The 16,300-nt window shown below is 37.7% G+C and overlaps 1 protein-coding gene across 1 annotated transcript; it reads left to right on the top strand.

Annotated features, from left to right (window-relative positions):
* The first annotated feature begins 3,675 nt into the window (after positions 1 to 3,675).
* On the top strand, positions 3,676 to 14,401 carry mtx1a (metaxin 1a). The gene is made up of 8 exons (XM_051864732.1): positions 3,676 to 3,842; positions 8,177 to 8,246; positions 8,860 to 8,939; positions 11,807 to 11,899; positions 11,978 to 12,160; positions 13,404 to 13,480; positions 13,623 to 13,780; positions 13,910 to 14,401. Exons 1-8 carry the CDS (start codon positions 3,762 to 3,764, stop codon positions 14,131 to 14,133), a joined length of 966 nt encoding a protein of 321 aa, XP_051720692.1. The 5' UTR covers positions 3,676 to 3,761; the 3' UTR covers positions 14,134 to 14,401.
* Positions 14,402 to 16,300: the final 1,899 nt, after the last annotated feature.

Raw genomic sequence — 16,300 nt, 5'->3', positions numbered from 1 at the left:
AAACAGAACACACAAGCAATGAAAGAGCAACATCTGAGCCCAACAGATTGTTACTTGGCAGTGCTTTTAAAAGCATTGATTTGAATCAGTTCTGTAGATATGCACAAGTGCCTGTGCAATATAAATCTGATTTACTTTGAATAGAGATATGAAATTGTGAGAGAATGAGGAAAAACATAAACAGAATGGACATAAATATTTACATGAGGTTTTGTCTAAATGCATTTCATGCACCTTAAATTCAGTTTCTCTCCAGAAGACGTTTGGCTTTCAGCGTTATGGTCATAGCATCTCACCATAAATAGCACATCTCACCTTTGCAGAATTGTATGTGATGACATCATCTATGACATCAGCAGTGACATTATCCAGCAGGGTAAGTTTGTGTGTGTGTGTGTGTGTGTGTGTGTGTGTGTGTGTGTGTGTGTGTGTGTGTGTGTTTCCTCTGGCTTTAGCAGGAGACATCTCTCTCCTTCTGACCATTTCAACCACATCTGTCAGCCTTTTTTAAGTATCCGCTCAGATAAATAAGATAATAACAGAGTCTCTTACTGTGTTCCCAGCTAACACGAATGTGTTCTAAGAACGTTTTGCTAACATTCCATTAACAAGTTATGAAAACGTTATTTCTGAATGTTCTCTGAACATTCACAACGTCCAGTTTTTAAAATGTTTTAAAACCTTTTTTTTTTTCTTGGTTATGCGAACATTAAGGAAACAATCCATTTTATAATTCTTTAAACATTTTGAGATTGTTACTTTTGAATGTTCTCCGAAAAAGTAACATGTAAAAAACGTTAGAGGAAAATCCAACTAAAACATTTCAGAAAAAACATTCCATAAACGGTGTATAAATGTTTTTGTGCTAATGTTTTGAGAATATTATTAAAGACCAGATAACTCTGAACAAACGTTCTATTAATGTTACTGGAAGAACGTTTGTTCATAAATTTGAGAGAACCTTGCCAGAACTGGGTTGCCAGTTGCATTAAAGTTAAATTATTATTGTGGCATGTTTGTGTCAGAATGTTCAACAAAATCATCTGCATTCACATAAATATTTTAAACTCCTTGATGTTTTTTTTCTCCAGGTCAGAGACGCTGTGGTAAGAACTCTTCCCCTCGGGTCAGTGATGTTTTATTCACTTGAGGTTTGAGTATTTGTCTGTGTCTGAAATTTGAGTTGTTAAATGGGTCATTTGGTTTTTCCACAGGGCTTCAGTGAAGTGCTTTATGCCACCCTGATGTTTGCTCGTGGGAGGAAGGACGTCATCTTACCACACAGTCTGAAATGTTTAGAGACGCTCAAGTTTAGTGACAGAATTTACACTCTTCAGTGTCTTATTTGCTATTTTAGTTTATTTTCCAGTCTTGTGTTTTTGAATATTTAAAAATGCACACAATGTGGTCTATGAAATCTGGAGAACATTATCCATCAGCATTTCCATTCATGGCAGTTGCTTGGCTGGTGCAGGTGTGCATATTTTTTTTAAGTACTATTAAAAGTACTATTAATTTCTTTTAAAAATATTTTAATGTCAGAAAAATTATTGCATGTCTTTTAGAAATAAGTACTAAGTGCACATAGTGAAAATGTGCAAGGCTCCTTTTGTCCTTTAGTTGTTCTTGGAACAATTTCAAAGAATTCTAGAATGTCCCAACGATGCCCAAAGCCCTTTTCCAGAGATTTTCACAATATGTTGAACTTTTTTTGTCTTCACCCTTGATGAAACTTAATTATCTAAATGGGAACACACAGTTACATTAAGTGGTTACATATGTGATTTTTTTTCAGGCCATAGATTGAGTAAATGTGGTCTAAAGAAAGCGAAGAGGATTACTGAAACTAACTCAGAGTTCACACAAACGGACGGGATGGGTACTCTTGGCCTGAACAGGAATGTACTGGACTCTATCAGTCCCTTGGGTCTCTGGAGATGATGTCATCATGTGTGCATGTGGTTTTTTCTCATGAATTCTTGGCAGATTCCTGGGATGGAGAGTTGCAACATATGCAGCTGATTGTCCGTTTGGCCAAGGGATGAAGTCTCCGCTCTTTCCTACAAGCCCACTTCAAGCAATGATATAACATGTTAGGCTTGTTCGAGATGCATCGGCTCTGTGCAGACCGATCGGCATATGACATCAAAGTACCGCAAAAGCATTTGGAGAGCAAACGACTCCTTATGGTTTTGAATCTCTCTCGCGGTACTTTGATGTCATACGCTGATCAGTCTGCGCAGCGCCGACGCATCTCGAACAAGCCTAATGACACACAGTTCAATTAAATTACTTTAAAAATCATGCCATGTTAGTCTCAGCCTCAGACGTCACGCCCACGGATCATTGGCTGAACGTCTGATGCATATGGCACACTTATCTGGAAACACTTCAGGATTTTCGAAGTCTTCATCTGGTTGGTTGAATTCTACAGGATGTCCGGGAGATGTTTGTGTTGCGTTCTTTAACGGTCCTCCTGGAAACAAACACCGTGATGCCAAACCCCCTGTTTATAACTGTGACAATGAGCGCTTTCCAGGATCAACTAAACACTGGATTTTCAAAAGTATGTAAAGTTTGTGGCTCCATTGTTGCAGTAAAATTGCTCAACGTTCTTGAATGAATAATTTATTATGCACGCAGGTCTGTTATTTTAGGGACATCGACTTCACATTTTCACGCTCTTAAACATGACGCGTAACAAAACAAACTGTGATTGGTTGCATTACATGTCAGTCAAACGTCCTCTTGGGCGGTCCTTGGCCAATGAAAGCTGCGATAGAGTCCAGACCTTCTGCCGTCAGTCTGAAGGTCTGGCTACGTGAGACTAATGCCATGGTAATCTGGACTGAAAGACTGGTGGACTCTGGCGTATTGTTTTATTGTTATGATATGACAATGGTGACAATTGTTGTTACTGTTTTTTTTTTTTCAAGCATTTAATAAAAAAAATAAATAAAAAAAACTAATGCCATGGTAACCAAATTGCATCTTGTATTGTGTCTTGGTTTCTGCCAAGACACAATACACTTATTGTTACTACAAAAGTAAAAAAATATATATATACATGAACATACACTACTGTTTAAAAAAAAAAAAAAAAATGCTCACCAAGGCTGCATTTATTTGATAAAAAAAATACATTAAATCAGTAATATTCTGAAATGCTATTACAATTTAAATGAACTGTTTTATATTTTAATATATTATAAAGTGCAATTTATTCCTGTGATGGAAAAGCTGTATTTTCATCATTAGTCCCACATCTCACATTGTCCTTCAGAAATCTTACTAATATGCCGATTTGGTGCTCAAGAAATAGTTCAAATTATTCTCATCAATGTTGAAAACAGTTGTGTGTTTTTTCCAGGATTCTTTAATGATTAGGAAGTTCAGAAGAACAGCATTTATTTAAATTAAAAATCTTTTGTCTTGATGAAATTACAACTTGCTGAAGTTAATTATTAAATTAATAAATTAATAAAATTACAAGTGCGGCATGTATGAACATATCACAAACTATTTTACACACCCACAGACTTAAAATATGCGTTCCGAAATACCCCTACTACACGATCAAACCGATCACTTTTCTTTCCGTCAGATTCATCAGTCGGAATGAATTCATTCCGATTGAAACAAGAGTGCATGTAAACATAGCTGTCTGTTCACCTGTGAGTAGAACACATCCACAAAGTTATTGGGACTTTTATTTGTCAACGCAGCAGCAGCTCCGGGTCAAAGGTGTTTGGTTTGTGAAGATGGCGGCTCCCTGTGAGCTGTTTTGCTGGAAGGCTGGTTTGGGTTTACCGTCAGTAAATACGGACTGCCTCATCGTGCTGGTGAGTTTTCATCACAGGCTCATGTAGACTGGATATTTATATGGGTTGGGTTCTGCTCACTTGTCCATGTTTGTACAGCGATTCGGCTCGGTACCGCCCTTACTACAGTGTGGGTACCATGGTACAGTGATATCACATAGTCTGATAGTCATGCCTTATATATAACCATATTTGTGTCATAAGCGTGTTATTTAAATACAAGGCACTTCAAATCTTTAAATATAGAAATATAGTTTTATGTGAGTAGTGGTCTCAGCTGTTTATTGTGTATGTATGTATGTATGTATGTATGTATATATATATATATATATATATATATATATATATATATATATATATATATATATATGCATTTTTGTATAATATATTTAATATTTACTATTATTATTAGTATTATTATTCGTGTTATTATAATAATAATAATAATAATAATAATATTTATTTGTTTAATTTCTCTGTTCTGTGAAACATAACATTTTCCAGAATGAAAGTCTGGAGATTATCAAGATGATCACTAGGCCCCAGCTACTATATTTATCCATTTTATTTATAGCATACCAAATTATGTATACTCATTGTTTTTTTTTTTTGGGGTTTTTAGTCAGAGGGGTAGGAAAAGAGGTCTGCCACTACGGTTGCCCAGGGCCTCACATGACCCTGTCTAAATACCAGTCAGATCATGCTGCCCTTTGAAACTGCAAATCTCCACTGTTTACTCTTTATGTTTCAAGCTGAAATTCATATCTCAGTTTTTTTCCAAAGCCAAGGTGCTTATCAACAGATATTTTTATTGCATGAATCATTATGTGGGAAGTTTCCTCCACTTTTTCTTATTTTTCCACTTCAGTTTGGTCACACCAGGGCGCCACCTGTCTGTGCTACTGTAAACCACAAACCCACCACTGTCATCTGGAGTTAGCATCAATCTCATCTCCCATTCAGTGACTGAATTCAGATCCATTTTATTCCTAATCAACAAAGGTTGTGTGTGGGCACAGAACCAGGTTACTATTGCTGAAAACGCATGTTAAAGTGATTAGGTTACATCAGTACTGTGTGTTTTGGACTCTCTGAGTGTTGTGGGATTTTTCCAGTTCGCCAGCGGTCGGGTTGATGTCTGTGCGTTACAGTCTGTCTGCACCTACTGAGGGCGCTTTAAAAACCGCAGGCATGTTTTGCTCCCTCTGTCTGATGGTTTGGTAATGTGAAGTTCATTCAGAATTTTCCAGATTATCTCACTGCACCAGGAAGGATATAGTTGCATTAAATTGTGACTGCATGTGAAGGCCTGAGGATGTTTGGAGATTTGCCCGTCAGCTGCCAACTTGAAGTTAGGCCCGTCGTAGCATTATAACATCATAACATTTTTGACAGTGATAAACTGTTGTGCAAGTAATTGTGATTGATTTAATTATTATTTTTTTCATTATTCTTGCAGTGTATGCATATTATACATCTTTTAAAGGTACAATATGTAATTTTTCACCACTAGAGGTTGCTTATTCAAAACAAAGATTTATTTATTTTATTTTTGCAATTATCAATGGAATTTAACATTATTTGACCAAATTATAATATCATATAACATAATAATTATTAAAAATAATAATATAACAATACATCAAATAATCTGAACAGGCAATTGTGTAATAATTATGACAGGCCAAGAGATTACTTGTGATGTTATCTTAAACCTATAGTATGCTTTTTTGACATTTAGGAAGTCATTTTATTTCTTTATTTCTTTATGTTATGCTTGATGTTTTGCAGTGGTCTATTAATTTATACTAAAATGTATCCAGTGTAATCTTGTTAAAAGAGCTATGCTTTTCTTTTCATAGTAAACTTACTATTTAGTTACTTGGTGCACCTTTAGATGTTAAAATGAATGAAAAATTGCTCTGATGTGGAAAAACAATGAAATGTTACTGTTCAGCAAAAACATTTACATTAGCGTTTGATTATTGATGATTTAACCCCTGCTGTGGCTGCTATTTGTTGGTGTATTAACACTCTCTTAACGACAAAGCAGTGATTGGATGCACAGCAAGACCTGGGCAGGGCTCAAAATCAGGACAGCCCAATCATAATCTGCGCCACTCTATTTAAGGATCTTATGGAAGGCTCAAACTAATTATTTCCATCTGCACTTTCAAGAGAAGCTGTTCTGTCATCCGTGGCCTAATTTGAGTGTGTTTATGTGTACAGCAGGAGTCTGATGAACTGCTTTTACTGTGGGCAAAGTAGACTTCAGCCAGCTGTAGTTTTCCTTCTTGTGTTTTTTTTGGACTATACCAGTTGTTCACGTAGGAATGATTTATTTCCAAACTTGATCCTCTCCACTTTACGAGCAACAATTTAGGATGCTGTAGGAATCAATCTAGTAATAAATCTGAGGTTATGATGTCAGCCTTTGATGGAGTTAACTGTGCTTTTCCAGCTCACCGCGCAACTGCAACCGGGAAAAGGAGAAAATCTCAGAACTCAATACTCAGCTCTTTCCACAAATCTGAGTTTCCTCTCCCCCTTTTACAGTAACTGTGAGTTTTAGAGTTCTGTGAGTGCTGGCAGCCTAATGTTAAAGAAATCATCCAGAAATGAAAATTCTGCTGGTATTCTGTGGCTGTTTTTTTACTGAAACACAGGAAAAGATTTGAAGCATCTTTATGCAGTTATTTTCCATTAAAGGACAATATATTGTGACGAAAGCTCCAAAACTAGCATAAAAAAGTTCATATTCATGCACTATATTCCATGTCTCTTACATAATAAAATATGTCTGAGGGACAGACATGGCATAATTTTATTGGATAATTATGTCCATCCATATTCTATACCAACTTATACTATGTAGGGTCACTGGAAAGTGAAATTAAAATGATTTACGTAAAGAGGTGGTTGATTATGATTTCACTTTTTTAACTTCAGTTAATGTGTAATGTTGCTGTTTGAGCATAAACAACATCTGCAAAGTTACGATGCTCAAAGTTCAATGCAAAGGGAGATATTTTCTTTTAAAGAATTCTCTGTTTAAGGACTACAACAAACAGCTGGTAGAGACTACAACAAGCTTCTTCCTGGTTTAGTGACATCACTAACCCTAAAATTTACATAAACCCTGCCCCTGAGTTGTTGTAGTAGAGTGTTTCCATGCCGTCATTTTACACCAGACTGCTTCACAAATGAGGGTCAGTTCAACGCTGGATTTTCACAAAAGATTAACATGCTAGTCGATGAGTTGAATCAACTCCACAGCAACTACATACATTTATCCACTAACCATTCAGTAACGTCCCGCTCTAAAAGTTGTAACTTCTTCCCTCTCCATCAGTGTCCGATTCTGGTTTGAACAGTGTAAGGCTGGACACGTTACTGACAATCATCATTTTGGCTGCATGAGATTCTCCAGCTTTGTTGTTGTTGAGCAACTGAAGTGTAAGCTGTTAAAGCTTCGCCCCTTTTGGAAAAGGGGAAGGGAGCAGCAGCTCATTTGTATTTAAAGGAGCATACAAAAACGGCGTGCTTTTGCTCACAATTTGAAAAGCTATAATAAATGATCTGTGGGGTATTTTGAGCTGAAACTTCACAGACACATTCTGGGGACACCAGAGACTCATTACATCTTGTAAAAGGGGCATTATAGATCCCCTTTAAGTTATCCACTGTATCATTTTCTGTTTATTTTATTTTAATAACTACATTTTATGACATTTGGACACAGTCATGGTTAGTTGTTCAAGAGCTGCATGAAGATTCTTCAAAAATCACATGAGGATGAGTAAATAATGTTGTAATTTTTATTTTTGGGTGAACTATCCCTTTAGAAATGGAGGCTGATAATTCTTGAGTCATTCTTGGCTTCAGCCTGAAGTTTAAAGGAATCGCTCAAGGGCATTTAACCCCACTGATCAGTAGTATACAATGCTTTCAGTGGAAAGAATCTGCTAAACGATGTGCTGATGTTCTGAGCCAGGTGTGAAGTGCTGGATCTGGCAGCTCTCAGCTGCATGTGCTGGAATGTGAAATTACGTCCTACTTTATCAGATGTCGTCGTAAAACGAGGCATCCCATCCAAGAACTAACCCTGTCCAAGAGCTAAACGGAACTGGTTTGTGTTGTTGCTTTTGGTGTAGTTAACTAGCTATTGTTTATTCGGGTTGTGTTCTTTGTTGCTACTTGATATCATGTTGTTGTGAGGCTGTGTAGTAGTAGTGTTATTGGTTTGTCTGTTTGTGCTAGAACATAAATAATACCTCAAATTGCTTCTAGCATAAAATTTATAACTGTAGCTTGGCAATAATAATAATAATAATGTCTTTTATATCATTTTCCAGGCATATGCTCGCTTCGCTGGAGCTCCGCTCAAAATTCACAAGATTTCTAACCCCTGGAGAAGCCCCACAGGTAAGTAGGCCCAGTTTTAACAATCTGTTTCTTGGCAGACACTACACATTCATTAAAGAGGATCATTTAGCATGTTTTAACTGAAGCACACAGGCCTCTTCCTCTTTCCTGCCGAGCTGCTGATAACTTGCGTCTGTATCTTTCTCTTTCCACATTCTTGTCTATCTCCATTATTATTTTCCTTGGCTCCTGAATTCTTCCAAGTTTCTTTTTATTCCATTTTGAATACCAATGCTCTCTAAACAGATTCATACTGGGCAAACCCTTTGACCCGTGTACTGGCCCATGCAGCATTAACTTTGCCATTCTTTACAAAAAAAAATTAAATAAAAATTAAAGACCTATCAAAAGCATGACAGTTAATTAGCCTGTTTATTACATTTTAGCAGACTTTTGACTTTTTAAAATTGTAATAATATTTTACAATATTCCTGTCTTTGCTGTGTTTTGGTCAAATAAATGCAGCTTGTTGAGCTTCTTATTAGACTTCTTATAAAAAAATTTTTAACCGAGCTGAAATTTGTGAACGGTAGTGTTGTGCCAGAATGATAGTGTTGTAATATTTTGGTGCCTCATCCAGGCAAAAACAATGTTGTTAATGTCTTCACTGAAGGTTCACTACCTGCTCTCAGGATAAAAGAGGAAGGCAGCTGCTCTCAACCCAGTCAGATCATCATTCAGCTGAGGAAACAGGTGATTATCTCACACCCGCAAAAACCTCCTTTGCCTTACTGCTGCCATGATCTCATTTCGCTTTTCATCAAGAATTGTACAAGTGTCCCTGTATATTTCACTCTTCATGGGTGCATTTTGTTCCAAACAAAGCCTAATTTTCTCATTAATCATGTTTGATTGCACAATGAAGGTACCCATTAAATGTGTTTGGAATGAGACAAAATAAGCATGTGTTTTCAGGAAAGGTTTTAATTATGTGCATAATTAAATCCCTTTCTAGAATTATGTTTCTTGCCTCTCATTCTGTCAGGTAGTAGTGCTGTTCAACCCAGAGTCAAAAGCATACACAGATCAAGTCAATGTTTGCAGCTTTATTCATAAAAACTACACAACTTTTCTTCTCCTTTTGGTTAAGTGGCTGACATATGAACTGTGGTTAACACAATCGCAACATGTTTTATTCTACTAAACAAAATACATCAGGGGACATATCATGAAAATCTGACTTTTTCCGTGTTTAAGTGCTATAATCGAGTCCATGGTGCATCTACCAACCCAGAAAATGTGAAAAAGGGCAACCCAGTAACTTTGTTTTTTGGTAAGCCTTTCTCTGCAAGCATGTGAAAAAACGAGCTGCTCAGATTTAGCTCCCTTAGTGACAAAGGAAGGGAATCTTATTATAATATTACCGCCCCTTAATCTAAATGTTTCCACCCACGGCGCCGCCATTTTGTTTTCGCAAGCGACAACAGTGTACCAGTAGCACTGGACCTGGGCTACGTTTCCCAAAAGCACTGTAAGCCAAGGCCATAACCACCATAGTGACTGAGGGGGACAAGTACCCCCCAATAATTGGAAATGGCCGAATTGTCCCCCCTAATATTTGATATTTCTTAATGCTGCTCTCCATTACGCACTGCTTTCTTTGTTGTTAGGATGAAAGACAGTTTAAAAAGTTACATTTTTGGGCCGGTCTGCCTCAGTGGTCTAATAGCGCTCATCAATGTCAAAGTGATGGCCAATCAGATCAAAGAAGGCGGTGCTTTCTATTTACAGAAGATAAGTGTTGATTCCAACGTGACTGTTTTAGTTTTTACAGTGAAAGAGTGTGTGCGTGGTAAGATATAAGTAGCTAAACATTTAATATTTGACAGCTGTTTTATGGTGGATATGTTTAACGACCCACAGTAGTATACAGTGTTGCAAACTGCTCAACTTTTTTTATTGAATTTCTCCATTTTGCATTGAAAATATGCTATCATTTAAACAAGTACCCCCCAATGTTCAAGACATGGTTACAGCCTTGCGTAAGCCTAAGTTGATCGTAGAACAATTGCCACCAATGGTCTCTACGATCAACTTAGGGTTACGATGCCTTTGGGAAACGTAGCCCTCTGGTGCAGCTGCACAGCTATGTGAAGGAAGGTGAGTTGGGTCGGAGCAAAGCTCTGCAGGACAGCAGCACTCATGAACGACCATCTCTGAGCTCGTGATATGTCTCAGCTATGTAAACATTATCACTGATCTGTTAACGGCTATAATAGTAAACATATGAGTCTCCATAAACTCCTGGAATCTGAGCCACTAAGGACGCAGTGGTGTAATTTTATTACGAAGGGAATGTGTCCAAATAAATTCAGTATGCAGTATGTGCAAGTCATTTTACACCAGACTGCTTTGCACACGAGGGTCAGTAAAACACAGGATTGGCACAGAAGTTTCTCAAAGATTCTCAAAGATGGATCGATACCAACTGTTCATGATCCAATTTCATATATATTTTGTGATGTTTGCAAATTCTGGTTAGCATGTTGTTAATATACTGTTAAATGTGGCTAAAGTTACCATTGTCATTAGCCATGTCATTATTTTAATTTTCAAACGCTTGCAGTCTGTTTAATTCATAAACGCATCTTCATTCTTATTGAGTCTCTCCAACATTGTGTAGCTTTAGCCACGTAAGCCGTGCAGCACGCTATCAAACTCATTCAGAATCGAATGTTCGCAAATATCCACAAAATACATGCCATCTACGTGATCTGATATGCTGCATCACAAACAGTTTGTAATGAGCCATTTTGATAGTTATATTTGCTGTGTGAGCTTCTCCTGTATTGTTTATGCCTCAGAGTATTGGAATTGCGAGCTTGGGGGCAGGGAGCACGAGCTCATTTGCATTTAAAGGTACACACACCAAATCAGCGCATTTTTTCTCCCACTCAAAAATAGGCAGTTAAAACATGGTATAATACAAAATCCATAGGGTATTTTTAGCTGAAACTTCAGACACATTCTGGGGACACCTGAGACTTATATTCCATTTTGTAAAAAGGGGCATAATAGGTCCCCTTTAAAGGCGGTTGCTAACAAGTGGCTAAATGCGATTGCAGATGTTGCCGGGAACGTTAAAGGTCATCACACCAAACATGAAAACTCATTTACTCACTAGTCTGCTTTCACAGCCTCACACTCTTGCAAACTATTAAACTCAAACTTTCCAACTTGTAGAATTTGAATTAAGATTAAATCTTGGGGGCGGCGATGTTGAAGTCGTGCAACCGTGGTGTAGTTGTGCTGCTTCTAATTAGGCCTAAAAACTCACAAATGTTGTTTATTTATGAAGAATATCTTGATGAACAAACTTTTGTTGGTCACAGAGCTTATTTTCTGCAGTAATCCAAAAGCCAAAGGAAATATTCTTCTGGCTTTTTGTCAAGGGAACCAGGTGATGCTTACTTCCGGGCTGGTCTACAAAAATACATTTCGTAGGTTGTAAACACTGGCCCTTGGTTGAACGGCCTGACATGGCGTGACTTTGGAAAGGGCCTACCTGTTTGTCTGAATAATAGCAGAAGTAGTAGTAATGCTGTAATTTTGTCTTTCAGAAATACAATGCAGACTATGATCTCTCGGCCAAAGAGGGCGCAGACACGCTGGCCTTTATCTCGCTGCTGGAGGAGCGACTTTTGCCTGCGCTGGTAAGATTCGAATACTGAAACTTGAAGATGATAGTTTTGGTGGGTATGAGCTCAAACTCTCTTCTCATGTCTCACCAGATCTACGCTTTATGGATTGATCCTAAGAACTACGTGGAGGTGACGCGCCGCTGGTACGGAGAGAATATGTCCTTCCCACTCAATTTCTTCCTGCCGGGCCGCATGCAGAACAGGCAGCTGGAGCGACTCCGTCTGATCCGAGGAAACAGCGCGCTGGAGGCGGGAGAAGAGGCAGAGAAGGAGGTGAGATAAGAGATTTTCTGCATGTTCTTCAGGTGGGATTCTGGATATTGTGCTTGATAGTGTTTGGTTTTTATGTGCTGTGCAATGGGCATCAGATGGTGGGTGGGCTGTTGTGACACTAACACCCTCCTTGAGAGAACAGGGCGGCTGTTAGACTCTAGCCTGAGCCAACAGTGTTCTGGTCCCTGAAGAGTTCACTGATAAATCAGCATATGTGAGGAATCTGGGCTCAGATAGAGCAGAAGTTCCGTTCTGGCAGAGAACTAGTTGCTAGAGTTAGAAAACAACTCTGCTTATGATATTTTGAGTCATGAGTCATACTTTGAGTGCGTGCTTGTGATCTGCTCACTACGACTGAACAAAATTCTATTTTCAATGATTTTGCTTGTAATGTATGTAATGTATGATTTTGCTTAGGCCCAGTCACACCTATAACTATATTAGCATTCACACCAACGCATAATATCGTTGTGTTTATAAATATGCACACCCTGCAGTTACCCTAAGAGTCGTCTGCTGCTTTAAATGCTCAAGCTCTTTAAAGTCAGGTTGATTCTGGTTGGCTGTCAGTGTTTTTGTTCATCAGCCGTTATCGTTAGACTGCCCTATTCTCATAGATTTTTCATAGAACGATTATTAAAGTTCCCCTGTAGTCAATAATTTTATCCCTTAAAACTCATCTTTGATCACCAAAATGACATATTTAAACGTTTTTTTCCTGTGGAGAAAAAAAAAATACATACCTTAAAATAGCTTGAATATAACTCTACACCCTTGATTTATTTAGTATACGTGGATCTATGAATATGCTAATTAGCCCCACCTCCACTCACTCGCACAAGCGCAGAGATCCACTCGGTCAACTTACTGAGGTAAATGCTGCACAATTGTATCGCATTTTACAACGTCGGACACATAACTAATTAATATGATTAGACTTTTGCTCGACTATGTTATCAAGCTGATAATGTGTTGCTAATGTTACACAAACCATGTTCCCGTTCATCTCTGAGTCAGACAGCTGCCTTCTAAAAATCCTTTTCCTTACAAACACTTTGAACAACTCAGAACATCAGTGGAGAAAAGCATATAGTTCATCATAACATCGTAATATGTTCAATGTATATGTATATATACATAATGGCTGACATGAATAAACAAGGACGTAGGAATCTGTAATCTAGTTGTTTCTTCTACGTCCTCTCTGTCTCTATTGTCTGTGACTCTCTATCTTTCCCTCCAGCTTTACCAAGATGCTCTGGAGTGCCTGAATCTTCTCTCTCAGCGCCTGGGATCAAACAAATTCTTCTTTGGAGATTCGTAAGTCCTATAGTTTGAAAACTGCAATGCGTTTTACACATCAAAGTTGATCTTTGAGCTTCACTTCGAGACTCTTGGTTGATTATGGGTTAGGTGTAATACACGTTTTGATATACATTTGATGTCTTTGTGTGTGTTAAAGGCCCTCTTCTCTGGATGCGTATGTGTTTGGTCATCTAGCGCCACTTATTAAGATCCGACTGCCTAACTGCCGAGTGCAGCAGAACTTGAAGAATCTGGACAACTTGAACACATATTGCTCTAACATCCTGAGCCTGTACTTCCCCAGTGAGAGTAAAGGTGGGCAACCAACAACTACAATAAAGTGTTTGCGAAGAACAAAATGTGCATCATGTTACTCTTCTGTCTCTAGAATAAGAGAAGTTTTTGATTCATACTGGGTTCTGTTCGTGTCTGTTCTGTGTACAGAAGGCGTCAGTCGTCCGGTGTCCAGCACACAGCAGGGGAGCGACTTTGACAACGAGCCATACAAGAGACGCAAGCAGCTGCTGTCAGTGCTGGTTGCTGTGGCAGCAATGTTGAGCTACGCTCTCCTCACCGGCATAGTAGCTATTGAGCATATGCATGAGGATGAGCCTATAGGCCCCGCCTCACTCAGAGGCCCCTCCCATGAGGATGAAGAGGAGGAGTGAATGAGAATTAGGGCTTTCTGTTAGTTGCACTGGGACTGTCACTTCTACATGGTGGAGGAACATACAAGGAACCATATATTGTTAGGGATTTATGTATTATTTATTCCTTGACTTGAGCTTTAACTGCATTATAAGCTTTAATTTTATATTTTTGTTGGATGAGTTTCTGTTTTTCCATAGAGCTGCATTGTTGCTTTAATCTCTTAACTGGGTATGTTCACGTGTGTTTTCTTTTTGTTTTTTACCAAAAATAAAAAGCATAATTATTTATAGCTTCTAATGTTAAGTTCAGGTATGAAAGCACTTAACTTGTCACCAGCTGAGGGATTCCCTCTACTGTCATTGTGTGGACCAAAACAGAGCATTTTAAACTCTTTTGATAGCTTAATGATAGTTATAATGAGAGATTTACATCTCTTATGTGCTATTGTGATATTACCTTAAAGGGTTAGTTCACCCAAAAATGAAAATAATGTCATTTATTACTCACCCTAATGCCGTTCCACACCCGTAAGACCTTCGTTCATTTTCGGAACACAAATTAAGATATTTTTGTTGAAATCCGATGGCTCAGTGAGGCCTTCATAGCCAGCAATGACATTTCCTCTCTCAAGATCCATTAATGTACTAAAAACATATTTAAATCAATTCATGTGAGTACAGTGGTTCAATATTAATATTATAAAGCGACAAGAATATTTTTGGTGCGCCGAAATAACGACTTATATAGTGATGGCCGATTTCAAAACACTGCGTCAGGAAGCTTCGGAGCGTTATGAATCAGCGTGTCGAATCATGATTCGGATCGTGTGTCAAACTGCTAAAATCACGTGACTTCCTGAAGCAGTGTTTTGAAATCGGCCATCACTATAGAAGTCGTTATTTAGTTTTTTTGCCGCACCAAAAATATTCTCGTCGCTTTATTATATTAATATTGAAGGACTGTAGTCACATGAACTGATTTAAGTATGTTTTTAGTACATTAATGGATCTTGAGAGAGGAAATGTCATTGCTGGCTATGTAGGCCTCACTGAGCCATCGGATTTAAACAAAAATATCTTAATTTGTGTTCCGAAGATGAACGAAGGTCTTACGGGTGTGGAACGGCATGAGGGTGAGCAATTAATGACATTAATTTCATTTTTTTTGTGTGAACTAACCCTTTAAAGCTCACTCAGTGTTTTTCTTGTTTTAATGCATATTTTATTTGCTACCTGCTCAAATCATCTTTTCCACTCTGCTGTTAGTACTAGTCTGCTGCTTTATTCTTGAAACAGATTAATGCTCATGTTAATGTGATATATCCTATTGACAGAAATAGGAAATGACCAATTTTAATCCAGTTAGAGTCTTAAAGTAATAAATCAACAAAAACAAAATATTTGATTCTCCTTCATGTTGTTCCAAACCCGTGTGATTTGTACCCATGTGACATATTTTGCAGAATGTCGCCATTGCTGATTTTCACACAGTGAAAGTGCCAAGCTCCAAAACAACATGGTAACTCACATTAAAGTAGTCCAAACAACTTGTGTGCTATTTTCAAAGTATTCTGCAGCCATATGATAGTTTATATGAGAAACTGTCCATAACTTAAATCATTATTTGCTCAAAATATTCCTCTTGACTCCCTCTTGTATCTTATTTGCACTAAATATTCAAATATTCAATACATATGCATATTCAAATTTGATGCAGCATTGGCATGTGAGAACTAATGGCATGCGGCATCACTAATTTGTGTATTACACATTTAAATATTGGGCCAGAATAATCTAAAAAAGCATTTAACATTGAATAAAAAACTTGTGACTTAAATTTGATTCAAAATATGTTCTTTTGTAAAAATCACACAGGTTTACTACAACACAAGGGGAGTAAACGATGACACAATTTTATTTTGGGGTAAACAAATCTTTTAAACATGACATATTCACCTTACTGCAAAGGATAACGAAACTGTGGCTTACGTTTTTGATTAGAAATTGCTCTCAGATGGAGATTTTTTTAGGAGACAGTAATAGATTATTAAAGCCAAAAGATACTGTCCAAAGGAATCTCGCTGACAGACCGCAAAACTAGCTATGATGTTTCAGTTCTTGTAACTTTCCATGAGGTTTTTTGTAAGGCAGTTAAACTACATGAGAGTGAATTGTTCTTTCTAGT

This window comes from Ctenopharyngodon idella, chromosome 16, assembly GCF_019924925.1.
Source record: "Ctenopharyngodon idella isolate HZGC_01 chromosome 16, HZGC01, whole genome shotgun sequence".
In the NCBI taxonomy this organism is placed as follows: Eukaryota; Metazoa; Chordata; class Actinopteri; order Cypriniformes; family Xenocyprididae; genus Ctenopharyngodon; species Ctenopharyngodon idella.
The sequence above is the reverse complement of the archived record's forward strand: the minus strand, read 5'-3'. Positions and strand labels throughout refer to the sequence as shown.

Bases quoted from the DNA above. Each gene is read 5' to 3' on its own strand.
- mtx1a (XM_051864732.1), top strand. From the start codon at position 3,762: ATGGCGGCTCCCTGTGAGCTGTTTTGCTGGAAGGCTGGTTTGGGTTTA. The intron at 3,843-8,176 runs GTGAGTTTTCAT...ATCATTTTCCAG, and splicing joins CGGACTGCCTCATCGTGCTG to GCATATGCTCGCTTCGCTGG. The intron at 8,940-11,806 runs GTGATTATCTCA...TTTGTCTTTCAG, and splicing joins TCATTCAGCTGAGGAAACAG to AAATACAATGCAGACTATGA.